The 25,784-nt window shown below is 43.6% G+C and overlaps 1 protein-coding gene across 1 annotated transcript in view; it reads right to left on the reverse strand.

Annotated features, from left to right (window-relative positions):
* Positions 1-25,784, reverse strand: part of ADAMTSL3 (ADAMTS like 3) — a 282,288-nt gene that overhangs the window by 164,153 nt on the left and 92,351 nt on the right. Inside the window, exons 5-6 of the mRNA XM_032391915.1 lie at positions 24,510-24,746; positions 12,700-12,826 (exon numbers count right to left, since the gene is read on the reverse strand). Coding sequence (XP_032247806.1) covers positions 12,700-12,826; positions 24,510-24,746 — 364 coding nt within the window. The remainder of the gene's footprint in view (positions 1-12,699; positions 12,827-24,509; positions 24,747-25,784) is intronic.

A 25,784-nucleotide genomic window follows, 5' to 3' on the forward strand; every position in this document is an offset into this window, starting at 1 on the left:
GGCTGCGAGCAGCTTCAGGGCGAGGTCTCTTCTGGTGGTGTCTGTTTTACTGAGATTTTTTTCACAGTCTTCTTTGGAGTCTAGCATAGAATCAGTTTTTATAAATGGTCCATAGCTGCTTAAAAAGACAGTATATTCCCTCAAAATACAATGTTCAGTAATACCTGTTAATGTAACAATAATTATACTGTGCAGACCCTACATGTAATTTTTACTGACTTAAATGTATCAAAGTTTCTCACAGCAGTTTTACTTCTTGCCATTTCTTCTTATACTTTTTTCTTTATATATTTTGATGTAATGGTATTTGCATGCAAATTTTTAAGGCTGATTTTTTCATCATCGATGGATATAAAATACTCATCTTTGTTTTTGGTGTTTTTTTCTTTTTGCCTGAAATTCTACTAGCTCTGATATAAATACTGCTATCATGCTTTGTCTGTCTTGTCTATTACAATGGGCCACTTTTAAATCCCAGACAAATAGCCTCCTGGTCAATTCCCCTTCAGTCTGGAGCTACCCAGAGCTAGAGACCCTGATGGAGGGAGGAACCAGTTGTCAATATCATGAAAGCAGTGTGCTACTTGGGCTTCAGGACAGGCTAAGTATGGACCACTTAGTCTCCTATCGCAAGTTTGCAAAAGAGGCCACCAATCAGATCTGACTCCGAGGCTGCTTTAAGATATACTTTCTAATGGTGTAGACTCCAATGGCTGAGAACATAGCACCTGGAGGAAAGGCTCCTTCTCTGTCCCATCCTACAATGTTGATGGCAACAGGTCCCTGTCCTTGAAAACAGATTTGGTGGTGGTGGTGGTGGGTACTGGTTCCAGCTGAACACTTTCAGTGTTTGAACTATTCCAAAACTTTTTAGTTGAAATTTGGGGTAAGAGATCTTTGATACTGCTACTCACTGGGCCATTTTCCAGGGACTTCTTCTTGTCACATGTTAAATGTCATCTGCATTACTGTTACTCTACAAACTACCTGAAAAGGCAATATGGATGGGTGATTAAGATCATAGATGCTGGAGCCAGACAACCTGGCTTGGAATACCAGCAATGCCCCTTACAATTGCTGTGTGACCTTGGGCAAGTTTCTTACCTTCTCTGAGCCTCAGTTACATCTATAAAATGAAGATAATAGGTATACTTGTTTTGAGGGGGTCTTGAGAGGGTTCAAATGAGGTAATATATGCACAGGGCTTAGACGGGAACTTAACCACCAGTAGGGCTGGGTTAGTGTAAGTTATTCAAACCTCACTGAGCACCTGCTATGCCCCCAAGAATGATGCCAGGTAACTTCAGATAAATTACACCTCCTTTATTCTAATAAAAAACCCTTTCCTACAAGTAAGAAAACTGGATTTTTTTTTTTCACGTTTAAATGACTTTCCCAAGATCACAGAGTTCTAAGGCAGTAGAGTTGAGGCTAGAACCAAAAGCTACACTCTTAACCTTAACTTCTACTGTGAGACTGGATCATAATTGTGTAAACCCAAACTCACTCATCAGAAGAACGTTCATTACAGACTTCCATTTTATGGGTTTCACTTGTTTGATTTTGCAATCATGGGGCTGACATAAGGATCCATTAAGTTTGCTTCCACGGACTTCCCTCCCACACATAAATGCTCAAATCCAGCTGTTCCATCATATTTTTTCTATGTCTCATTTCCTGCTGCAGATCATAGTTTTGCTAAGTAGCAAGATGTACAGGAAGTAAACTGTCCACACAATATTAACTAATCAATAAACATCAGTTTCAGCCCAGAAGGACTGTAATTTATATCAGATTGTTTATTTTCACTATGATGTCCAACTAGAACTACACCAACATAAATATATCCATTCCATGGTATTACAAGAAAAGAGAAGCTTTACTCTCCCTTTGGCAGGCTCATTCCCACTTTCCCATTACTGGTTTTTGTTTTTCAATTTTTAAAATTTGGTCGGTTGGGTTTTTTTGCTGAATAAAACTTTCCGTCAAGCATTTTCCACATTACTTTCTTGACCCTGCATTTATTTTTCCTTTCTGTTCTTTAGGTGAAAACACACACACACACACACACACTCCCTGCCCCCCACTCTCCATTCCCAAGGAACAAAGGAGTGTTTTTAAAAAGGAAGGAAGGTATCTCAATAAATACTAATGTGAACAATAATAACAACCTTATGGAAACACTGGAAAGAACACTGATTTTCCTTTAAAACGAGACAGTGGCTGTGAAAGCATTTTGTAAGCTGAGAAACAACAGTGTTTGTGAATGTGCTCATGTGCCCATCACCGCCCCGTGTCATTTACACTAGAAGGAGGTGGTCTGTGGGACACTGTGCAGAGTGGGGGCTGACGGCTTTTCAAAGTTGGGTACTCAGTTTTGATCAAGTTCACCTGTCGCTCTGTGCATGGAGGAGGGGATTGTGGGAGGTGAAGGAAGGGAAAGTCAGTGTATGGAGACACCCGTCCCATAGCTGGAGGACTGTCCATGCTGCCTTTTGTAGCCGGAGATGGGACAAATGACACACGCCAATGAGCAAAGACAGGGAAAGTCAAACTCAGAAACTGACAACCACTTCTTAAAAGTAGAGAAAGGACATGCCAGGGATTTGATTTGGTGAGAGCAACCAGCTGCAAGCTGAAAACTGATTTCCATCACCTGCCCTGCTATGACATCTCACGGTCCTGCCCTGAGCTAATTCCACACTATATCATGGAAATCAATTATTGCTGAATCCGCATCTGAGCATCCGTGGCCATCAGCTCTTGGGTCTATTCAGAAGCATCTGCTCCCAACCTGGAGCTCTGTTTCTTTACTGGCCTAAAATGCCTTTACCTCAAAAGAGCATGGGAATAGGCAGGGTGCCTAAGAATGTACACTTCCATGCTCATTTCCAGGACTGGCTTTGAACAGCATGCAATAGGGGGGCTTTGTTACACACAAGCAGCAAGCGAGAACTTTCTGTCCAGATGTTCCCCAGCATTGTAGTGTAACTTGCTTCTCTGCCCTTTATACTGCATCTCCAAAATCAAGAGCCCGGTGAGGATTAAATGTCCATTGGCCTTCTGACTCTATAGTGGGAAGTAGGGGTTCAGAATATGTCACCCCAGATACGCCACTTTGGCATATTGATTATTTTGAATTAAAAGTACTTGAGAAATAGCAGGTGCAACAAGGACTCTCTGTCCCTCCTTTGTCCACTTGAAAGCAGAAGATAAATCCCCATACCAGGGAGCGTAGAAGGCATCTTTATCACCAGACACAAGGAATTTAGAGCCGAGAAGTCTTCATGAACAAAGCTTGTTACTACTTCACCATTTACCACCCACAGCCCAAACCCCTTGTCTTGTCAATTCTTCACAAATTTATCATTCCTTTGTTTAAACGGTATAAAAGCTTCCTGGTTTGGCCACTTCTTTGAGTCTCATCTCCGCGGGGCTCCCATACATACGTACACCATTCAATTTCTTTTCTCCTGTTAATCTGTCTTTTTCTTACTGGGGGCTGTCAGCCAAGAACCTAGAAAGGTAGAGGGAAAATGATCTTTCCTCCACTCCAGGGCCATCAGAGGCTGAGAAGCAGAGGTATTCACCAAAGGCACATATCAGAGTCACCTGGAAAATTTGGTGACAGATTTACCCCCAAAAATTCTAGGGTAGGGCTTGAGGACTAGAACAGGGAACAAGCCCTCCAGGTGGTCCTGATGTGCATGCTGGATTTGGGACCACGAGGCCAGGCTCTGAGAGGGGGAACCATGGGCAGGTGGGTTGAGGTAGCCTTTGCACCACTTCTGGTTCCATTTTTTGCTTCCTTTGTTCTGACCCCATCTCTCTAGGCCTCTATGGACACTTCACCTCTTGCTCATCTTGGAAGACAGCTCAGGAGGGTGGTGCAGCACATGGACTCTGAAGTCAGATCAGCTCGAGCACTTACTTGCTGTAAGGCTTTGAACGATGCATTTCATTTCAGGGAGCCCCTTTGTCACTGTCCTGTTTGTCAAAGGGGAGGCTGTAATAGGACCTACTCTGTAGGGTTATGGTGAAGAGTAAATCACATCATACATAAAAGCACTCAGCGCAGTGCCTGGTACGTATGCACAGGGCCTAGGGATGCCACTGTTATTACCATCCTGATAATTATTATTGTTAAGAATCCCCGAGCTCTCATCTGGTTAGTAGATGTCAGGTCTCCTGGGTGACTCCAGGTGGGACAGGGCTTGGCTGCCAATAGACTGCTTCTGCTTTTAATTCACATGGGCATCTGGTCTAAGTGGGCATCTGGTCTAAGTGGGTTCTTCAGTCCTGTTCCAATCAAGCCAATACACCTTTACAGAGAACATACCAGGTGTCAGGTACTGGGCCAGGTGTGAAAGGCCCTTGATGAGCTCACATGCTCATGAGGGGGTCAGCGCACAAACAAAACCCCTCCCATGCAGGTAGTGATGGTAGCATGTAGAAGGTACCCAAGCAGTGGTTCATGGGAGATAAGAGGAGACTTCACACCAACACACTTTTCTTGCATATAAAAAATTTCCCAGGCCCTTTAAGAATAAAGGTAAGCCACCTCTGTTGAGCATTTTCATTAAAGCATTAGAAAAGGTCTTCATATAAGATCCTGGTCTTATTTCTCTGACCTCCACTCAATCCCAAGATCTGTGTTTTTAAAAACAAGAAATAAATTACAGATATACTTAATAAGCTTTCAGAGCTAGAAGAGGTTTTGGAAATCATCCACGCTAACACTCTTAGTATACAGATGAAAAAGCCAAGGCCCCTGTGATCCTGCCTAAGATCACAGATAGTTAGTGGCCAAGCTGAGGTTATTACCCCAGTCTCTGGCTTCCAGTGCAATTCTGTTGCACAACATGATTTAGTCCCAGTGAAACCATAATAGGAAGCAGAATCATCTCTAGCAAAGGCCTGTATTCATTCGTTCAGCATCTACTGAGCTCCTGTGACATGCTCTATAAAGGCCAAGCAGGAATTAAACAGAAAAGAGAAGAGTCAACTCTAGATTAGTAGATTGGGTGGAGAAAGCCTCCTTGAGGAGGTGACTCTTGAGCTCAAGGTGGAGAAAGACGCAACCGTGTTTAAGAGTTGAGGGCAGTGTATGCTAGGCCTAGGGATTGGTCAGTGCAAAAGCGCATGGTGGGGGGAAGGAGAAGGGCACTTGGCACTCTAGAATCTTCCAGATAGTAAGACTGGAGCCTAGTGCATGAGGGGCAAAATGGCGCACATGACAAAACTAGAGCCAGCCATGCAAGACTTTGAAGGTCATGGAAAGGGTATGGATTTTAGCATAAGTATAAAGGCAATTCATGAAGAGGTTTTAAGCTGGGGAGTTAATGGTCAGTCTGGCTACTCTGTGAAAAACAGACTCCACGGCACTCCTTCTTAATGGAGCCAGCACGTCATTTTGCTCAAGTGTGAGCGAGCTAGGAAGAGAAGGAACACAGGGCCCTAGATATTCAGCATCAGGATCTTTCCTCTACATTGTGCTCTCTCTCACTGAATTAAACAGGGGGAAATATCTCATTAAAATTAACAGGGTGTTGGACTTGAATATTCCTTGGCCACACAGACTTCTGGTACAGCAATATAAGTGGTCAGAGATCTGCCCTCGAAGGATGAATGGGGAGGCAGAGAGAGATGATGTGAGCAGACAGCCTATGTACCACATTACAGCTGATGCAGTCTTCCCTGTTACGGAATGAGTTCAGGGTACGGGCTATTTTTGGAAGTGACAGTCAAAGGGAAAATGGCCTGTGTATGAAGAGAAAATGTCATAATAATAACCCTCCAGGCCCAGGATTCTATTTCTGTCAGGAGTACTGAGCGAGGGATGTTTGGTAAGAGGGTGTGGTCATCTTAAAATGTCAAAGTCCAGTGAAATGCTGGGGTTCCGGGTCAGCCTTGGGCATCCCTGTATGAACAGGCTTAGTTGCTACCAGGTAAAAACGCACAAAGAGCCCAGAGCAGACCAGCTGAGCTTGTTTATTTGCCTTATGCATGTGCACCCTTATGTGGATAAGACCAAAATAGTGGGGGCACCTGGCTGGCTCAGTTGGTTAAGTGTCCAACTCTTGATCTCAGCTCAGGTCTTGATCTCAGGGTCGTAAGTTCAAGCCACACACTGGGCTCCACACTGGGGGTGGCAGCTACTTAAAAATATGTACATAACAGACGAACCTGGAAACACAATAGAGTCCCTAAGTGCCAAATCAAGACTCCACGTAGATGTGCTTGCTTCTTTGTTGCTGTGTTTAGAGTTTTCTCTCTTTAAAAATCGAGTGGCCCCTACTTCCCTGTTCCAACACCCAAAGCTATTTATGCCATTGTTGGTTCAGTCTCTCCCCTTCTCCTGCAGAACAGGAAATTTGTGTGTTCTATCTGGATTAATTTCAGATTTTTCTCATAGCAAATGTTTGGCTCCCGGCACTAGGACCTTGAACCTGCCTGGCTGCCTGGTGGAAATGATATCCCGGGAGCAACCCTGAGCACTTTGTCCAGAGCAAGGCTGTGCCAATGGTGTCCCACGGCCGTGGCCTGCCTCAGCGTGAGCCCCAAGGAAGGCAGGAATGATTGCTTGGCAAGGTGAGGACGTAGGAGCTTCGTGGACTCTGCAGGCCCGGTGATGCGCACTCGGGGAGAGAGACATGGCTTGGTTTCCCACATTTCTTTCACACAAAGCATGATTATAGGGAAGTGCTTCCATATGGCCCACGGAAAATCCCAGCCAAGAACGGCTGTGGCGGGCCAGTTTCGGAGCAGTAACAGACATGAAGGGGCTGTACTGAAAATCCAGGACGAGAAGCAGCGTGTTTTCACGCAGGCAGAGATCTGCTAACATTTGCCGGAGCCCCAGCACATATGTACGGTGCCTGGTGACGGGCCAGCAGCCCCGCTCTCACCAAGCCACCTCACCTGCCGGACACTGCCGTTGCCATTTCTTTGTGGAAATTAATCAAAAAGATTAGATTTTTAGGTGTTTGTGACCTGGAATGTCCTGAACTGGCACAGGGGTCTGAGACGCCCTCAAAAAAATTAGAATGGCAAATTTGGGCCTTATGGGTACTATGCATTTCCAAGAAAATGGAGGGAAAATGCAAAACTTTCAATAGATTCTCAAAAGGATCTATAATCCCAAAAGTGAAAATCAATGCATCTGTGAGAGAGAGACACACAGAGAGAATCTGATCTACCTTACCAGGAGCACAAAACTGTGAAATACAACCAGACCCCTTCCAGCCAACATGCCACCCCATCCGTCCCTTCCCATTTCAGGGCCTCCTCGGCACACTTCCCCAGAAACACTGGTTTCTTGACCCAATTTCACTCGGCTTCTCCCCTGGTTCAATTAGAAGTATCTCCATTTCTAATCTCTGTTGGACCCTGACAAGATGACGTTTATTTCTGATGAGACTTCCAGGCTTTTTAAAGCCAACGCTAACTCTAGGCGCATCCCCAACACCCAAGCTGGTGATTACGTTCCCCCTTCTGGTCTTCTCGTCCAAAAGCCGACTTGAATTAACTCTTCACAGTCCAGCCTGGCTCTTCACGGTCTTCCCCGGAGCTGCATCTTCCCTCCACCGTTAGTTTCTCCCCTAATTTACTCTTCCTTGACACCTCTGACAAGGTTTTCCTCCACACCCATCAGCAGCTCTCTTAAAAACAAGACCCAGATTGACAGACTGTTGACTTAGACTTCTGTTTACAAATACCCACATTGACATTGAATGTATGTAAAAGGTGCGACATCCTTCGGTACCCAAAGGAGCCATATGTCTTATTAATCCTGACAACACCTCTACAAAGGCAGTACTATTGCTGTTTCCAGCGTCCATGAGGAAACCAAAATACACACAGAAGTTAAAAAAAAAAAAAAAAAGGGGGCGCCTGGGTGGCTCAGTCAGTTAAGCGTCTGCCTTCGGCTCAGGTCATGATCCCAGGGGCCTGGGATCGAGTCCCGCATTGGGCTCCCTGCTCTGCGGGAAGCCCGCTTCTCCCTCTCCTACTCCCCCTGCTTGTGCTCCCTCTCACGCTCTCTGTCAAATAAATAAACAAAATCTAAAAAAAAAAAGAACTTGCTCTGCTTACACAGTCGTAAGCAACAAACCCCGGATTTCAACCCTGGCCCCAGAGCCCAATTTCTTAGCCACTTTCCTATATTGCCTTTCATAATGGGTTATGAGAGATGTTCCTTAACATCTCTGGTCCTTAGTCTCCTCATCTCTCAAATGGGCTTGACAAGAGCAAAACTACAATGGAAGGGGGTTGGTGGAATTAAGTGATACTCTGTGCCTGAAGAGAGCTCTGGGACTGGTAAAGCACTGCATCGATGTTAGTAACGCCAGAGAGGGTGGGATGCTGTATACTTGCTTCCCCAGCTCCTTAGAAGCCAGCACGTGCATGCCACAGTTCTGGGTGAAGAGGCGGAACTCCCCGGGGAGGACTTCCCTTCCTGAATAAAGGGTAGAGCATTCAAGGAATGTCTTCTGCACCACCATCTTTATCGTCTGGGTGTGGATGGGTGCAAATGTTTAACAGTGACTTTGGGACTGCAGAGAGGAAAGCCATCTTCTAAGGATGATCAAGGAGAGAGAGAGGGGAGCCTGGGTCCTTAAAGACATAGCAGAACAGCTTCCCCAACCTTGACTGCCTCCTACAGACTGTCCTGCATTTGTAAGTTGAACTTTCCATGATTTGTAGTGGAATGCATCCCTCACTGGTGCACCACTGCTTAAGGCCAGCTCCGTCATGAACGAATCTCTATGAATTCCTGGTTTCCAATCTCAGGTAGCCCTCACAGCGATTCCTCTACCTTTTTCCTGTCTTTGATGAATTCCTTCCCCTCCTTTCTTTGATGGGGACACTTTGATGAGAGCTCTCACATTTACGCAGCTGACTCTTACCTCTTAATGAATAGTACAAAAAAAAAAGTCAATATGCTGGAACACTGCTCATTTCTCACGTGTTCTCCACGGTGCCTGTCTAGTCATCCAGCTGCTGACACGGTGTGGGTGTGTAGCCTCCTTCTGTCCTGGGCAAATCTTTCCCTCTACCTTCTGCTCCCTCCTCAACCCACTGCAATCAGGCTTTGGCTTCAGCCTGAAATTCATGTTAAGGTCACAGATGGGTCTTCAAATTGCCAAAGAGTACATTCTGGACTCTTATTCCAATCCGTATCACAGCAGCAGTTCGCATGGTTGACCATTACCCCCTTTTTGGAATTACTCACTCCTCTGGCTTCCATGACCCTGCTTTTGCTAAGTTCTGCGTTTACCTACTCTTTTCATTTCATCTCATTCAGATTCCCTTAAATTTCTCCACTGGCTAAATGCCTTGACTTTGGATGCTCCCCATGATGCAATTCTTGGCCTCCTGATATATTCTACACACTCTCTTTGGGTGGACCTACCTAACTTAGTTTACCACCAATAAGGGGATTTTGCCACCAGCCAACAATGGACTGCCATATTTCAGATCCAACCTTCAACCAGAAACAAAATATAATCAACATCTGTTTGAAGGTATCAGAAAGGTACTGAGATATTTAATACTTACGGGGGCAAATTTCCCAAGAGAAGGAAAAATCCAAGGAGCTGAGCCCTGATCTTTGGTACGGGACCCCTCTTCGTGAACCCCTCACCCAAGGGAACAGCAAACATATCCACTCTGCCGCTCAAGTTGGAGTGCTGGCATCATCCTCTTGTGGTCTTCATCCCAAGCATTATCAAACTCTGCAGGTTCTACCCACTAGAGATCTCTCTGGTCTGTTCCTTCCTCTACCTCTCCCACCATGCCCCCTAGACTAGGGCCTCACGATTTCAAACACCTTTGAGTATTTTTTTAAAAAGCTTCCCCTTTGGACTCCTTGCCTCCAGGCTCATCTCACAGGGAGTCCAGCCTCCACCTGCTGCCAGAATTATTTTATTAAAACACAGATCGAACCATGTCAATCCTCTGCCTGGACTTGCGCGAGTGACTCCACTTAACATGATGAGTGCAGCACAACAATGAGGGCCTCCGTGGTTACCTCCAGAATGCCGTCTGTCTCATCCTCCACCCTGTCCAGGGTGGAAGAGGATTCAGGCCTGAATGACATATTAATAGTTTCTCAAGGATGCCAGGACTTTCCTTTAGTGTCACACCATGAACTTCGTGTTTCCTCCACCTGGAAAACGCTCCCCACCCTCTACCCCTCCCATGGTGCTCTCCCCATTTGGAGAGAATAAGTAAAATCCCTATTTCATAAGTTACGTCAAGATAAATTCAAATGGGGGCGCCTGGGTGGCTCAGTCATTAAGCGTCTGCCTTCGGCTCAGGTCATGATCCCAGGGTCCTGGGATCAAGCCCTGCATCGGGCTCCCTGCTCGGCGGGAAGCCTGCTCCTCCCTCTCCCACTCCCCCTGCTTGTGTTCCCTCTCTCGCTGTGTCTCTCTCTGTCAAATAAATAAATAAAATCTTTTAAAAAAGAAGATGATCTCAAATGAACAGATTTTAAAGGAGGAAAACAAAACCATAAAAGTGCTGGCAGAAAACACACGGGAATAATTTTTTCCCTTTCAGGCAGGGGGCCTCCAACTACAACCTGAGGGTCAAATTCAGCCTACTGCCTATTTTTGTAAATAAAGTCTGGGTTGTTTTTTTTTTTTTAATTTCTGTATGCCTTATATTTTGTCCCTCCATTACTACATTCTTTTGAGTTTATCTCACTTTTTATAAGCCTTTTGATTCCATTCTCATTTCTTTTTCTGTATATTTTGGATATATATTTATATACTTCTTTTAGATGTTTAGATATTGCTTATTTAAATACCATACAGATCACAGTTAATCTCTTGAATTTATAACAAGTCTAGTTTTTTTGTCAGAATTAAAATACATATATATATATATATATATTTACTTTTAAAAAAATGGAAAAAGGAAAGCTTCAAAACCAGAGTGTGCTGTTTTGTTATGAATGTCTCATGTGCATTCTAAGTACTGAAAAGCAAGCCTTCTTCCCAAAGGACAATGTCACTCGGTAAGATGGACTGTAATTATAAAAGAAGGCTTTGAAACATAAAGGCGCTCGTGGCAACTAGCGGAGAGAGGAAGTCCTGGCGAGGACACAGAGCAGTGAGCAGGTGCTTGGGGAGGAAGGCTCCAGGAGGTGAAGGATGTGGCCCCAGGTCTGCGGTCGATGTCTAGCTGACCACCTGGGCACCAAAGGGGGTTAGAACACCCTGGCAGGATTTGAGAAGAGGGCATCCTGCAGCCTCCAGAAAAGCCACAGTTGTGGCTCCCGAGTGGGTGGGTGAGCCCCTCCAGACCCCAGCCAGGTCCCCTCGGGAGGATTTGCTTGCTGACACGTAGTAAGAAGCCTCGGCTAACAGCACCCACGACAGGGGAGGTCCAGTATGACCAGCCACGCTTGCATGAGGTATTTTTGGAAGGGTCCTTGCTATCACTTTGAGGTTTGAGGTCCCTCAGATGCACACCACCCATGCAGCCCTGCTTCACAGCATCCCAGGCGTGGCCTTCGCCCTCCACGCTCTCACTTGCTTCTGCGTCAGCTTGCTCTGGCGGAACCTCTTCTCCCCTGGGATGCTCACTAAGGAAGTGATGACATAACAGACTCGCCCGTGGGTCACCAGCCACACCTCCTTCAGTCAGTAACAGGTGACAGACGCCTCTCGACCTCTGCCGCTTCCCATCACGACTGCTCGCTGCCACGGTCGCCTTTGGGCCTTGGGGTGCCTCTTGTCACCACTCCCCAGTTTCCGTGGCTGACGTCCACAGCAAGCCTAGCTTGAACGCATACACCTGCACATAAAGTTTTATTGGAACTTCTGTCCTGTCCCCAGCCCTCCCCAGCCAGCTTTCCTTGACGGTAGCTGGTAGACACTCGCTCCGACACAGCGATGCCCGTTGTTCTCAAGTCACCTGTAGGTGCCTTGGTGCTGCAAGAGCAGGGCTGAATCGTTGAGATCCGAAATTTATGTCCTGTAAAGCCCTAAAATACTTACTCTCTCGCCCTTTACCCAGAATGTTTACTGACCCCCAAATCAAAGGATTAAAAAAGGCAGATACTACTAAAAGAGAAAAATGAAAATTTCTGAGCATATGAAACTTAGAAACCAACAACCCTAAAAACACAAACAATATTGAAAGTCAAGTACCAAACGGAGACCCATGTTTAAAAGAGGTATCACCAAAAAATTGAAAAGTAAAAGTAAAATAAAATAGGTATAACAGACAAAAGGTTAACCCTCAGGATATAATAGAAGCTCGCAACGGTGGGGAAAAGAACAACGTCCACACAGAAAAACGAGTAAGTGACTTCCGTAGATGACCGAAAGATGAGAAGGTAGAGGCGGGCAAGAATTACATGACAAGATGTTCTACCTTGTTAGCAAGCGAGGGAGGCAAATAAAAAGTTATGACTTCATGCTTTACCTTAAACAATGGCAAATATTTTTTAAAAACTTGTCATATTCTGCATCGGTCAGGATTCAAAGAAACAGGTCCTCTTGGAAAAAACAATGGAACCAAAAATGTGACAGACACGCTTTGGAAGAAATCTGACTTTTGGAAAACCGGCCCACGGCGCTTCGCCACGGGAAAAGCTGAGCGTCGGGAAGCCGGTACTCCGGGACCAGCGGGTCTGGAGCGCGGCCTGCTGGGGGGTCACATCGCAGTGGGGTTCAAACCTACTTTTCTCCGGAGAAACGTGCGACTTCGATTGTCCCCGCACGAGCCTGCAGGTGGAGCTGTCACCAGCACAGACACCGCAGTTGTCCTCCCGGGCGCTGCTCCCCAGGTGCCGGTCACAGCCCACGACCTGCGGACAGAAGCGGGCGTCAGGAGCCGGGAAGGGCCGAGGCTGCAGGCTGCAGGGCCCTGGGGCAGCCCCCCACCCGCACCCCCCGGAGCGTGTGAGCCTTCTCCGATTCACCACGTGCCTCTCTTTCGTGGGGACAGAGTTTCACTCTGTGAGTGGCAGAAAGCCTCACAGTGCACGGCTGAGAGGACTCTCATCACGGCCCCAGGCTCCTTAAAACAGAGGAACTGAAGCTGTCCCTCCCTTTACATTTTTATTTCTGTTTTCATCTGTAGTCGTATATTTTTGTGTATATGAAATGAACAGAGCATTACGGATACTCTTTGCTCTGCCCCCTCGCTCCCCACGCCTCCTCTCTCCTCGGGCCCCTCTGCTGGAGTCGAGGAATATCCTGGGCCACGGTTTTACCTTCAACATTTTTCCCTCTGTTTGTATCTCAATCTCCACATACCTGTATCTCAAAAATCTCTATAGATCCATATCTCATATTCTGTATCTTTGTATGTCCTTCTGTCTATCATTATTTATGCATATACCTATGTGTGTCTTCCTCTGTCATGAGATCTACATATGTACCTTTATAAACCATTTCTTTTTTTTAATTTTTTAAATTTAAATACAGCTTAGTTAACATTTAGTTTATTATTAGTTTCAGGGGTAGAATATAGTGATTCATCAGTTGCATATGACACCCAGTGCTCATCACATCACGTGCCCTCCTTAATGCCCATCACCCGTTACCCCATCCCCCCACCTCCTCCCCTCCAGCAACCCTCAGTTTGTTTCCTAGAGTTAAGAGTCTTGGGGTGCCTGAGCGGCTCAGTCATTAAGCGTCTGCCTTCAGCTCAGGTCATGATCCCGGGGTCCTGGGATCAAGCCCCATGTCAGGATCTCTGCTCAGCAGGAAGCCTGCTTCTCCCTCTCCCACTCCCCCTGCTTGTGTTCCTTCTCTCGCTGTGTCTCTGTCAAATAAATAAATAAAATCTTTAAAAAAAAAAAAAAAGGATCTCTTACGGTTTGCCTCCCTCTCTGTTTTCTTATTTTTTCTTTGCTTTCCCCTATGTTCATCTGTTTTGTTTCTTAAATTCCACGTATGAGTGAAATCATATGGTATTTGTCTTTCTCTGACTGACTTATTTCGCTTCACATAATACACTCTAGTTCATCCATGTCATTGCAAATGGCAAGATTTCATTCTTTTTGATGGCTGAGTAATATTTCTGTGTGTGTGTTTGTGTGTGTGTGTGTGTGTGTGTGTGTGTGTTGCCTCTTCTTCATCCATTCATCTGTCGATGGACATCTGGGCTCTTTGTAAACCATTTCTTAAATGCGGAGAGGAATGAATGGGAGAGATGTCTCATAGCATACGCCTACACTGCTACCATTCAGTCCTTTGTGAGTTATTATTTTTGTGAGTTACCTGTGTGTGCATACGTGTGTGTGTCTTTATCAGATCGTGAGCTTCCGTCTATGAGGACAAGGCCTAGGCACATTTCTTTTTACTGTACAAATACGTCTTCTATATAATGCGTGCCCACTCATATTAACTGGTGAGAGAGTTTATCTCTACCTCCCTGTATCACTCAACTTTATTTGCATTTCTATACCTGGTGTTTAAGTGCGGGGACTCTGGAGGCAGGCAGCCTCTCTGCTTGGCCCCTCCAACGCTTTCAAGATGGCGGATGGCCAAGAGTTCAAACTCTCAGAGACCCATCTTCCTCAAGACTAACACACCGATAATAATACATACTTCACATAGGGTCTAGTAAGGATAAAATGAGAAAATGTATGTAAAGACTCTTAGTACAGGGATTAGAACATTATAAAGGGCTCAATAAAAAAGGCCCCTTCTATCATCTCTGTTTTTCATTTTGTTTTGACTCCTGGGCACAGCCCCTACATCTCAGCATGGGTTGCTGCAGAATCACTGCATCCAAGGTGTTGAAGACAGAATAAAACTGGAGGCAGTTGAAACCACACCTACAGGCTATTCTTTCCAAAGTTTTGGTGCTGAAGGGAAGGAGAAAGATCAAATAAAAGTTTCAGGGAGAGGCAGGGAAAGTTCCAAAGGAGTTTAAGGAAAAGCCCGTGATTAAAGATATTTTTAAATTCACAAAGGGCTGTCATGAAGAAAGGGTTTACATTTGTTCCTTGTATTTCCAAATGGTGAAAGCTACAGGTTTAAGCATAAGTTTAGTTCAATATCAGAAAGTTGGAAAAGTCAGAGTTATCCAACAACAAGTATTCAACCATGAGCTAGGTGGGAGACTTCTTGGCGGGAAAACCGGAGAGGGATTAAATTCTCTGAGGAGTAGCTAAATCCAAAGACTTTTGAGATCCTTTCATCCTGATTATATAATTTTATAAAGGTGATAATGAAATACTACTAATAATAGTTGATTTTTACTGAATGCCCGGCATGTGTCTGGCATTATGCCAAGCACATCACACACTTCACTGAATCTTCACAGCAACCTGAGGACACAGGTGATATCTTCTGTAACTATTTTACAAATAAGGCACTTGAATGTCAGTGAGGTTAAACGACTCTCCAGCATCACACAGCTAGTAAATGTGTCAGTAATGGCGGGGAAACCCAGGTCGGCGGACACCAGAATCTTAACACCATGCTATACCTTCCTCACCTTTAGTAGCAGCAGACGGACCACAAAGAACTGAGTCACACAGGCAATTATATTAATATTTACAAGTACATGTGGAACAAATTAAGAGTGATTGATTTTGGAAACACACTTGCATGGTTGGGATTCAATCAATGAGTAACTTGTGTTCATGCAACTTTCTCCAAGGGGAGTAATTCTACCATTAAGTTATAGAAACCCTGTTCCCAAGCCAAACTCTGTCCTCACAATTCATGTCCCTGAGCGCTCTGCATTTCATGAGAATGAGAATCACCCTCTATCTGCTCATCCAGAAAGGGTGTGGGCTTAGGAGCTAGGATGGGCTTGTTTTGAAGAGCGTTTAGGGCCTTGTAAGACATTAGGCAAGCAAACACCTCCCTCGGTACTTAATTTGTTTCAGAATTTTGTTTCAAGTGACAGTTCGTCCAAATCTTACAGCCAAACAAAAGCAGTGAAAACATCACAGAAAAACAGTATCTGAGAAGAAGCTCTGGTTGCCTTGTGATTCATAGGGTCTAAGTCAGAACTGCCCTTGAAACTGAGGGACTACTGAATTTGGGCTCTCGGATCTCATCGTAATTCATAATAAGCAACTTTTGAAAAGCTGCCTGAGGTGTTTTCAACCTCTGTGACATCTCCCATAGTCAAGATCTCTAACTGTAATGATTTAAAAAACCACTGATCGATAGAACATATCAATAAATTTATTAACAACTATTAAGTAACCAATTTTTATATAGGCAGGTGCTACGGGGTATAATTTAACAAGACAAGGCTCATATCCTACAGTGCAGTTAATGAGACAAGTCACACAAGATATCAGACTTAAACAAATATTTAAAATATATGAGCAGTGCTTTTGGGAATAAATACTACTACATAAATCATCACTTCAGCTAAGGACCATTTCACCACTTCTGTATACGAATTCCTAATTGGCTAAAAGAACATAGTATTTAAATAAGTGGAATCGGGATGCCTGGGTGGCTCAGTCAGTTAAGCATCTGCCTTTGGCTCAGGTCATGATCCCGGGGTCCTGGGATCAAGCCCCGCATCAGGTGTCTGCTCTCCCTCTCCCTCTGACCCTCCCCTGGCTCATGCACTCTCTCCCTTTCTCTCTCTCAAATAAATAAATAAAATCTTTAAAGAAATAAATAAGTGTCATCACTCCATGTTAAGCCACATATCTTTCTAGGTAAGTCTAATTTAATCCTTCTAGAACCAATTTTTTGAGTCAACTTGTGTTGGAGATTCTTGAAAACTGGATTCTACCATAGAAAAAACTCTAGGTTTCTGCCTTGAAAATCAGAGTATATGGAGCTCTGGTGGTCATTAGAGATGTCCTAAAATACGGAGCTTCTCCTTTCAGCTTGTGGAATGACTCTACGTCCCCATCCCCTTCTAATTAAGTGTGGTCTTGACTGTCTTGGGCCAGTGAAATAGGAGTCTAATTGCTGGTGTAAGAAGCTTCCGGTAAGAAGCTTTAAGGATCAGTGCATGAGTCACACACTCCCCTTCTTACTACTGTTATGTAAAATGTGTTCAAATAAAACCTCCCTCAGTCTGATCTCTTGATATTCAAAGAGCAGAGACCCCTGCTGACAAATGGTGGGCAAGTGGCATTAGCAAGAAGTAACCCTTAATTGTTTTAAGCCACTGAGCTTTGGCAGTTGTCAGTTACTGCAGGAAAGCTGGCCGGTGTCAGAAAGGGCACAGTTTAACCCATGAACAAGGCAAGGTCATTAACAGCAAGGTGTTATTTTCAATGGGACATTTCACGTCAAAATCCAGACTTCCAGCTTCTGTTGACAAACAGAAACTCTGGTATGTTTATGCGTAGATGCCCCCTTCACAATGAGCAGGTACATATTCTCCAGGTCCCAAGAGCCCTCGTGCTCAGCATGACCACGCCCGAGCACTTTCTGTCTCTGAGCGTCTGTCTGGGCATGACTGTGCTGTGTGCACGACCCACCTAGCACCCTGGCTGTCCTTCACCAGAACCGCATCTCATTTCCTGTTCCAAACTTCAACCACACTTCGGGCGACATAGAAAGTACAAGTATCATCAGTACAGTGCAGTGGATAAGAAAACAGATTCTGGGGTTAGGTTGCCTGGTCCAAATTCCAGCTATCCCCCTTTCTAGCTGTGCAATGCAGGAAAATTCCTTAGCCTCTTCCAAACTCACTTCCAAGTGGGGATGATGACGGTACCTACCTCACACATATGAGTAGCTAACACAGCCAAGTGCTTTAGACAATGCCTGACACTTACTAAACACTCAGTGGATGTTCGTTGCTGTTAGTTTTACTGTAACTACAAAGTGGCTTCTTCATCTAACCCGCTGTCAGGGAATTCAGTAAACATGAATGATAAATCAGACTTTGCTCTGAGGACATGCTTCCAACCAGGCCCTGTTTCTCATAAAAATCAGACCTGCAAAGCAGAAGCAAATTTCATTCAGTGAGTGTCATCGTCTTATTCTGTCTGCCGTGCTCAGGTTCACAAAAAGTTGTCCCCAGGAGCACGCTGACTGCTCATTTAAGTGAGCAGTCCATAAACACACTTGCAGAAATGTTGTGTGGTCTGTGCCAAGTGAACATCAGGGCTCAGTTCGCTCATCTGGAGGCAAGCAGCAAGAATCCCACAGTTTATTCTCTCCCATCCTAGTGACCACTGATGGCCACAGCCACATTGTACAAGACGGGGAATGTGCGTGAACATTATCCTGTTGAAGGAAAGATCTGAATTCTCCTGAGTGTCCCGGTCATTTCTGAAGAAACAGCATACAATTCTTTTCACCCAAATAGCCTTGCCGAAAGAGCACTCAGCTTTCGGCAGCCAGGGTATCACCTGTTACCGCCCAAAGAGTGGGCTTACCCATCAGCATCATGAAAACATGATAGGAAGCACACTTTTAAAGTGAACGAATTCAGTACATTTTCCCTGCAAGCCACATCAAGCCTTGGAAACTACTGGAACCAACTCAGCATCTGAGATCATGAATATGAAGAGGGGGCTGTGGTCACAAGCACAAGGAGGAACCAGGAAAAGGGAGCCAGCGCTGACTGCAGGCCTCCGGTGTGACAGCGACTGGGCTGGACTCATGGAATGTCGTTTGCGAAAGAACAAGTTTAAAATAGGACCTACCAGGAGAATAATACCTCCTTTTTTTACCTACTGGAAACACCAAGGCTGAGAGATGGTAGGAATGAATACCACAGGAAATGAGTACATCCATGTACACAAATGAGTGTCACAAATGAGTGTCCACTCCAACCATGTCACTGAGACAGCTCAAGCTGAGATCGCCAATGGGATTTGTTTGGGCCAAATGAAGTAAGCCTATTTCCCTTCTTATCTCTCCTGATTCCTCCGAAGTATCAGACACTGCTGACTTTTCTTCTTAAACACTCACCCACACTTAACTTGGTTTTCTCTTACTTTGCTATTCTACAGAAGTTCTGCCCCATCAAGTGCACCCCTTCCAAAACTTGCTCCTAAAATGGTGGGGCCAGGACTCTGTCATTGGAAATCTGCTCTTCTTATTCAGTCTCCAAGGCCATCTATTAGCTTTAACCATGTGACGACCCCCAGATCTGTGTTTCTCATTTAGAATTCTCTCCTAAGCTCTAAATGTGTGTATCAACTTCGATATTCACAGGTACATCAAGCTCACCATCTTTTCCCCATATACTTGGTCCTCACCCAGTATTTTCTGTCTTGAGGAATCGCCTCATTATCCACTTAGTCATCATGTCAGAAATCCAGGCTTCATTCTGAACTTCTTTCTCACTCCCCACATCCAATAACAATCCAGTCCTAAAAGATCTTCTTCATTAATCTCTATAATTTGTCATCCCTTCTCCATCCAGCCTACCCTGTATACTCTAAGCTCTTGTTAACCCACCCTTGACCTTCTACTGTTTGGCCAGACCCTGTCCTCTCCAAATAATCTGCCACGTTGCCACTTGAGTGATCTTTCTAAAGACAATCCCAACTGACCTATTCCTTGTAAGATTCTTCAATGACTCCTATTGTAACTTTCAGAATGTTAATGATTGGTTTCCACCTATGCCTGTAACCTCAACTTCTAGCATTATCCCACAGGTATTTTTCACCTCAATTCTACAGAATGAGTCATAGATCCTTAAATATATCTACTGTTACATCTCTTCACCAGTGCTATTCACTCTGCTTGTGATTCCCTTTCTCATCCTGGTTTATGTAACTACTACTCAACTTTTCAAAACCTCAATGTCAAAACATTACCTTGTCCAGAGTATTCTTCTTCAGCCCAAAATAAATTAGTTTTAATAATAATTCTTTTTAATTATGCAAGCAACACATACTCCTTGTCAAAAACTTGGAAAACAAAAAAGCATGATTCCACTGACAAGTGATTCGCTTTTATTATCATTTAGAGGAAGAGCCCAAAAGTGAACTGGTATAAAGAGAAACGACTAGCAACAAATGAAATGGAAGAATGAAGTAGTAAGCCTTGACCTTTGGGAAGACTAGTCAATAGCAAGTATCAAATAAGATGGTTCAAGAGTAGGAGAGAAAGGAAGAGAGACTGGCTAGGCCACGAAGGGAGATTGGCTAGTCTAGTCTTGGAGTAAAAAGGTGAAAGTGAAAGGGGAAAAATAGTAAAATATGAGCGATATGATGGAGGTAGCAGGATACAGAGCATATGTGAGCAAATACACTGATGACAGTATGAATTCAGGAAGGTAACATTGAGAATTCTGGTGCCATAAATAGAAATGAATAGGAATAGCAGTTGGAATAACTCATGGATCTGGGAAGAACAATACTAATTTATTTGAGGCAGAGGAAGGAGCATGCTGAATTGGCAAAATTTGTGGAATCTCCCAGAATGGACATCAAACTGAGCAATAAATGCAGGACTGGAGGCTGAGAGAGAAATAAAAGAGGGACCAAAATATGTGAATAACCTCTGCATTTCCAAGTGGATAAGACTCATTTGTTCAACCAGTTTTTACTGACGACCCTCTATGGGGCCAGACATGGTAGGCATTTGGGGGTATGGCAGTGAGCAATATGTGTGATTCCTGTCCTTAAAGAACTTACATTCCAGTATGGGAGAATGTCATAATCAAATTATCACACAAATAAATATGTAATTATGAAATACTATCAGTGCAATTAAAAGGTAGTATAATATAACCAGGAAGACTAATTTAGGTAGAATAATCCCAGAAGACCTCTTAAGGAAGTGATATTAAGCTGATATCATAAAGATAGTAAGAGTAGGGCACCTGGGTGGCTCAGTTGGTTAAGCGACTGCCTTCGGCTCAGGTCATGATCCTGGAGTCCCTGGATCGAGTCCCGCATCGGGCTCCCTGCTTGGCAGGGAGCCTGCTTCTCCCTCTGACCCTCCCCCCTCTCATGTGCTCTCTCTCTCTCATTCTCTCTGTCTCAAATAAATAAATAAAATCTTTAAAAAAAAAAAAGAGAGAGTAAGAGTAGCTAAGAGCATTAGGTGGAAGGCAGTGGGGACAGTATGTGTAAGAGCTTTCTGGCACTTTGCAGAATTGGAAAAACAGTACAAAAGGGGGAAGAGTGCAATCTCTGAGGAGAAGTCAACAGAAGCTTCCCACATAAAAAATCAAAAAGAAAATAAGACTGGACAAAAAACAAAACAAAACAAAACAAAAACAGAACATCCAAGAACTGTGGGACAACTACAAAAGGTGTGGCCTGAGTGTAGTGGGAATACCAGAAGAAGAAGAAAGAGAAAGGAAGAGAAGTATTTCAAGCAATAATGACTGAGAATTCCCCCCCAATTAATATCAGACACAAGTCCATAGGGCCAGGAGGCTCAAAGAACACCAAGAAAGGTAAATGCCAAAAAGACTACATGTAGGCATATCATATTCAAATTGCAAAAAATCAAAGATAAAAAAAATCTGGAAAGAAGCCAGAGGAATAAAACACCTTACCTACAGAGGAGCAAAGACAAGAATTACATCTGACTTCTCCTTAGGAAACATGCAAGCAAGAAGACAGTGGAGTAAAATATTTAAAGTGCTGAGAGAAAAAAAAAAGCACCAGCCCAGAATTCTGTACCCTATGAAATTATCCTTCAAAAGTGAAAGAGAAATCAAGACTTCCTCAGGCAAACAAAAATTGAGGGAAGTTTTTTGCTAGTGGACCTAGTTCTTCAGAGTAGGAAAATGATATGGGTCAAAAATGTCGATCTATATAAAGAAGGAAGTGCACTGGAAAATGAATAAAGGAAAATAAAATAAAAACATTAATTTTTGTTGAATCTCAGATCTGTACCTCTGAAAAAAATAATGCAATATATGTTAAGAAAGAAAAAAAAAAAAGAAAAGAATGTAGCAGGAGGGGAAGAATGAAGGGGGGGAAATCAGAGGGGTAGACGAACCATGAGAGACGATGGACTCTGAAAAACAAACTGAGGGTTCTAGAGGGGAGGGGGGTGGGAGGATGGGTTAGCCAGGTGATGGGTATTGAGGAGGGCACGTTCTGCATGGAGCACTGGGTGTTATGCACAAACAATGAATCATGGAACACTACATCAAAAACTAATGATGTAATGTATGGGGATTAACATAACAATAAAAAAAATTTAAAAAAAAATTTTTTCTTATTCTTAATAGATCTAAAGGATTATAGTTTATCAAAATGATAGTAGCAACAATGTATTCGATTGTGTATGCTTATATATGTATATTTGTGTAGATATATGCTTACATATGCTTATGCATAAGTGAAATGGATGATAGCAATGACACAAGGGTTATAGGGAGAAATCAGGATTTTGGTGTTACTATTACTTTGCTGCTTGTATATTCACTATACCCAAGAAGCAGTATAGTGTTATTTGAAGGTAAATTTGGACTAGTTATAAATGTATACTGCAATCTGTAGGGCAACTACTAAAAAAGGCAAAAACAAAAAGTATAACTGATGTATTAAATAAGGAAAGAAAATGCAATCATATAAAATGCTCGGTTAAAACTGCAAAAACCAGAACAGTGAACAAAAAATAGGAATATAGAACAAGGGTAACAAATAGAAAACAGTAACAAATATGGTAAATAATCACTTTAAACATCACTGACCTAAATGTACCAATTAAAAGACAAAGATTGTCAGAGTGGATCAAAAAACAAAATCCAATTATCCATTGTCTACAAGAATCCCCTTTTTAAAGGATAAGTAAAATGTGGTACATCCAGACAATGGAATATTAGTAATAAAAAGAAATGAGCTACCAGGTTATGAAAAGACATGGAGGATACCTAAATGCATACTACTAGGTGAAAGAAGTCAATCTGAAAATCATACATACTCTATCATTTCAACTATATGACATCCTGAAAAAGGTAAAACTATGGAGACAATAAAAAGATCGGTGCTTGCCAGGGCTTAGCAGGGGAGGCGACGATGAATAGGCAGAACAGAGAGGACTTTCATGGCAGTGAAACTACTTTGTAAGATACTCTACTGGTAGAAACAGCCAACAAACATTTGTCAAAACCCACAGAATACACATCACCAAGAGTAAACACAGACTTTGGGTGATAATGACGTGTCAATGTAGGTTCATTGATCAAAACAAATGTACCACTCTGGTGCAGGATTTTAATAGTGGACAAGTTTACACATATGAAGGGGTAGGGGAAAGATTGGAATTCTCTGTACCTTCTACTCAATTTTGCCGTGAATCTAGAAAATTAAGTCTATTTTTTAAAAGGGTGGGGGTCCAGGAAGAGCCTGGAAAGGCAAAAAAGGATGGTGGATTTCACCATCAATGCAATGATAAGTCATCGAGGGATTAGGTTTTAAAGCAATCACTTCGGTTGCTGTGTGGAAAATGGACCTGAGGGGAACAGTGGTGGAAGCTGAGAGATCAGGAGAGGAGGCTAGCCATGCAGTTTAGGTCAGAGTTGATGAAGGCTTAGACCAAAAAAGAAGTCATGCAGACAGAAAAGAATGGTTGATTAAAAAAAAAAAAAAAAGACTTTTGAATACAGAATGACAATGGATTAGATGTGTGTGTTGAAAGAGGAGAATCAAGAAGGACCCCAGAATTTTGCAGTGAGCAACCGGAGGCCATTTTCTAGATGAGCAGATGCAGGAAGGAGAAGCTACTCTGAAGAGCAAGATCATGGTTCGTCTTGGACCGTGTGACAACTGAGATGGCTGGTAATGCCCGACACTTGGTAGGTGGTTGGGGTGTTGCTCTTATTCATACTGTTTTTGTTATAAGAGCATAATAAGGTACGGAATACTAGACATAATTCTTTTAAAATATTTTTCTAGAGATTAAGGGAATGGGGTGGAATCTCATCATTTCCCTGCCATCCCCATACCATCTCAGCCACCTGTCCCAGTGTCCTGAATCCTCATACCCACTGCAAGCTGGGGGAGGGCGTGGGGTTCTATGTCTCAGTTCCATGCATCACAGCTTTGCAAACTCCACTCTGAAAAATCTGCTGGAACGCACTCATGCTAATTTTTTAGTAAGTAAGTCACTGCTCCCAAAGACCCAAAACAATAAATTTTAATAAAACAGTTAGTTGTTAAAAGGCTCAAAGAACCTATTGACGTTACCCTTCCAAAGTTGTGGTTCTCTAAATGGGGCCCTGGACCAGCAGCATCAGCATCTCCCATGAACTTGTTAGAAATGTAAATTATCAGGCTCCAGCCCAGATCTACTGGATCAGAAACTCTGGGGGTGGGGGCCCAGCCCCCCGTGTTTTAACAAGTCCTTCAGGTGAATCTGATGCCCTTTCAAGTTGGAGCACCACTGACCTAGAGGAATAAGATGTCCTCTACTGCAATCTTTTGAGTCTACCTGGACAAAGTTTACACTATTTTAAATAAGTAAAACATAATTTGAAGGTGAGTGATACTCTCTACCATATTTTTTTACATGACAAGTATCAAAGGCAGTATTTCATCTGCACAAAGAAGAGAGTCTCAGTATGGAGAGTGGGCGTGGCACGTGCTGGCCCCGGGGGTATGGGAAGCAGGTGTGGCTTACCTGACAAATTCCACTGATGCACATGTCCAGGGAATCTGTGCTGCAGCGAGTTCCATCCAGGACCTTGGGTGCCAACTCCACTACCAGGTTCTGTCCCCGTGCATGACACTTGAGCGCACAGGGGGCCGCAGGATCGTTATACCGGGGAAGCCATTCATAATAACGCCCCTGATACTGGACGTCATTGTAGGCAGAGCACTGCTGGGCTCTGAAGTCCTCCGCGTCCGGAGGGCAGTCCTGCGAGCAGAGGAGAAGGGCCACACGCACATCACACAGGGAGATCAGCCACCCAAAGGCTGAACAAGTTTACAAGAGTCTCACGAGACCAGACCCCACCACTGGCCTCTCACCTTGGAGTCACCTCATTTCTCCACTCTATTTAAATGCTCTCTTTTAACCATCTTGCTTTTAATTCTTCCAGGGGACTCCAGCTCTTTATAGGGGATATTAATTATCGTCCATGCCTTCAAGAACCATTTCAATGGAAGGATTACTTGCCCCCACTTTCGCCCCAAAATTGCCGTGCTTTGTGAGAACCTGTGTTTGTTTCTTTGTTTCTGTTTTTGTGATTGTTAATTCATGTGCCCTCCTTCCCTGGTTTGGGCCCCCAGCCACTGCTTTTTCCTGGAACCAAGTGCCTGCCTTCAACCCACGGGAGGATGTGGAAGGACAAAATGGAGCTCTTTCAAATTCCGTCTACAACAACGGCAAGGAAATTCTAAGTAAATGCTCTAGGGAGTTCTCATAATAATAGTAAAAAGTGTGCAAGTGTTGATGACTCAGATATCTTTTTACTTAATTACTAATCCCTCCCATCTGGTATTTCCAAAGCCAGATGCTGGCTGACAAAAGGTTACTTTATTCTTCAGAGTTGGGTAAAAACTTCCTAATTGATGGGAATTAATTAATTCTATACAAACTTCCCAATGAAAGAAAACAGATACAGAAAGGCAATAAATTATTTTGTATTTTTTTCTTATTACAAAAGTAATCAATGGTCCTTATAAAACCTTTGGGAAATAGTTTCTATTAAAAAAAAAAGAATAAAAGACAAAGATTCTTATACCTAAATCTTTACACAAATCCTTGATGATTTCCCAAAAACGAATTTCTGGCAATAAACTTTCTGAGAAAAAGGGTGTGTTTCATGAGCTTTTCAAAATATTGCCAAATTGCCCTCCAGGAATTTCCCTCCTTATTATCACCAGGCTCCCTAAGTTCCCTTTTTCTCAATCTCTCTTCTCAGCTTAACATTTTTCTATCATGTTAAATAGA

The sequence above is a fragment of the Phoca vitulina genome, unplaced genomic scaffold (genome assembly GCF_004348235.1).
Source record: "Phoca vitulina isolate PV1807 unplaced genomic scaffold, GSC_HSeal_1.0 scaffold65, whole genome shotgun sequence".
Taxonomy (NCBI): domain Eukaryota; kingdom Metazoa; phylum Chordata; class Mammalia; order Carnivora; family Phocidae; genus Phoca; species Phoca vitulina.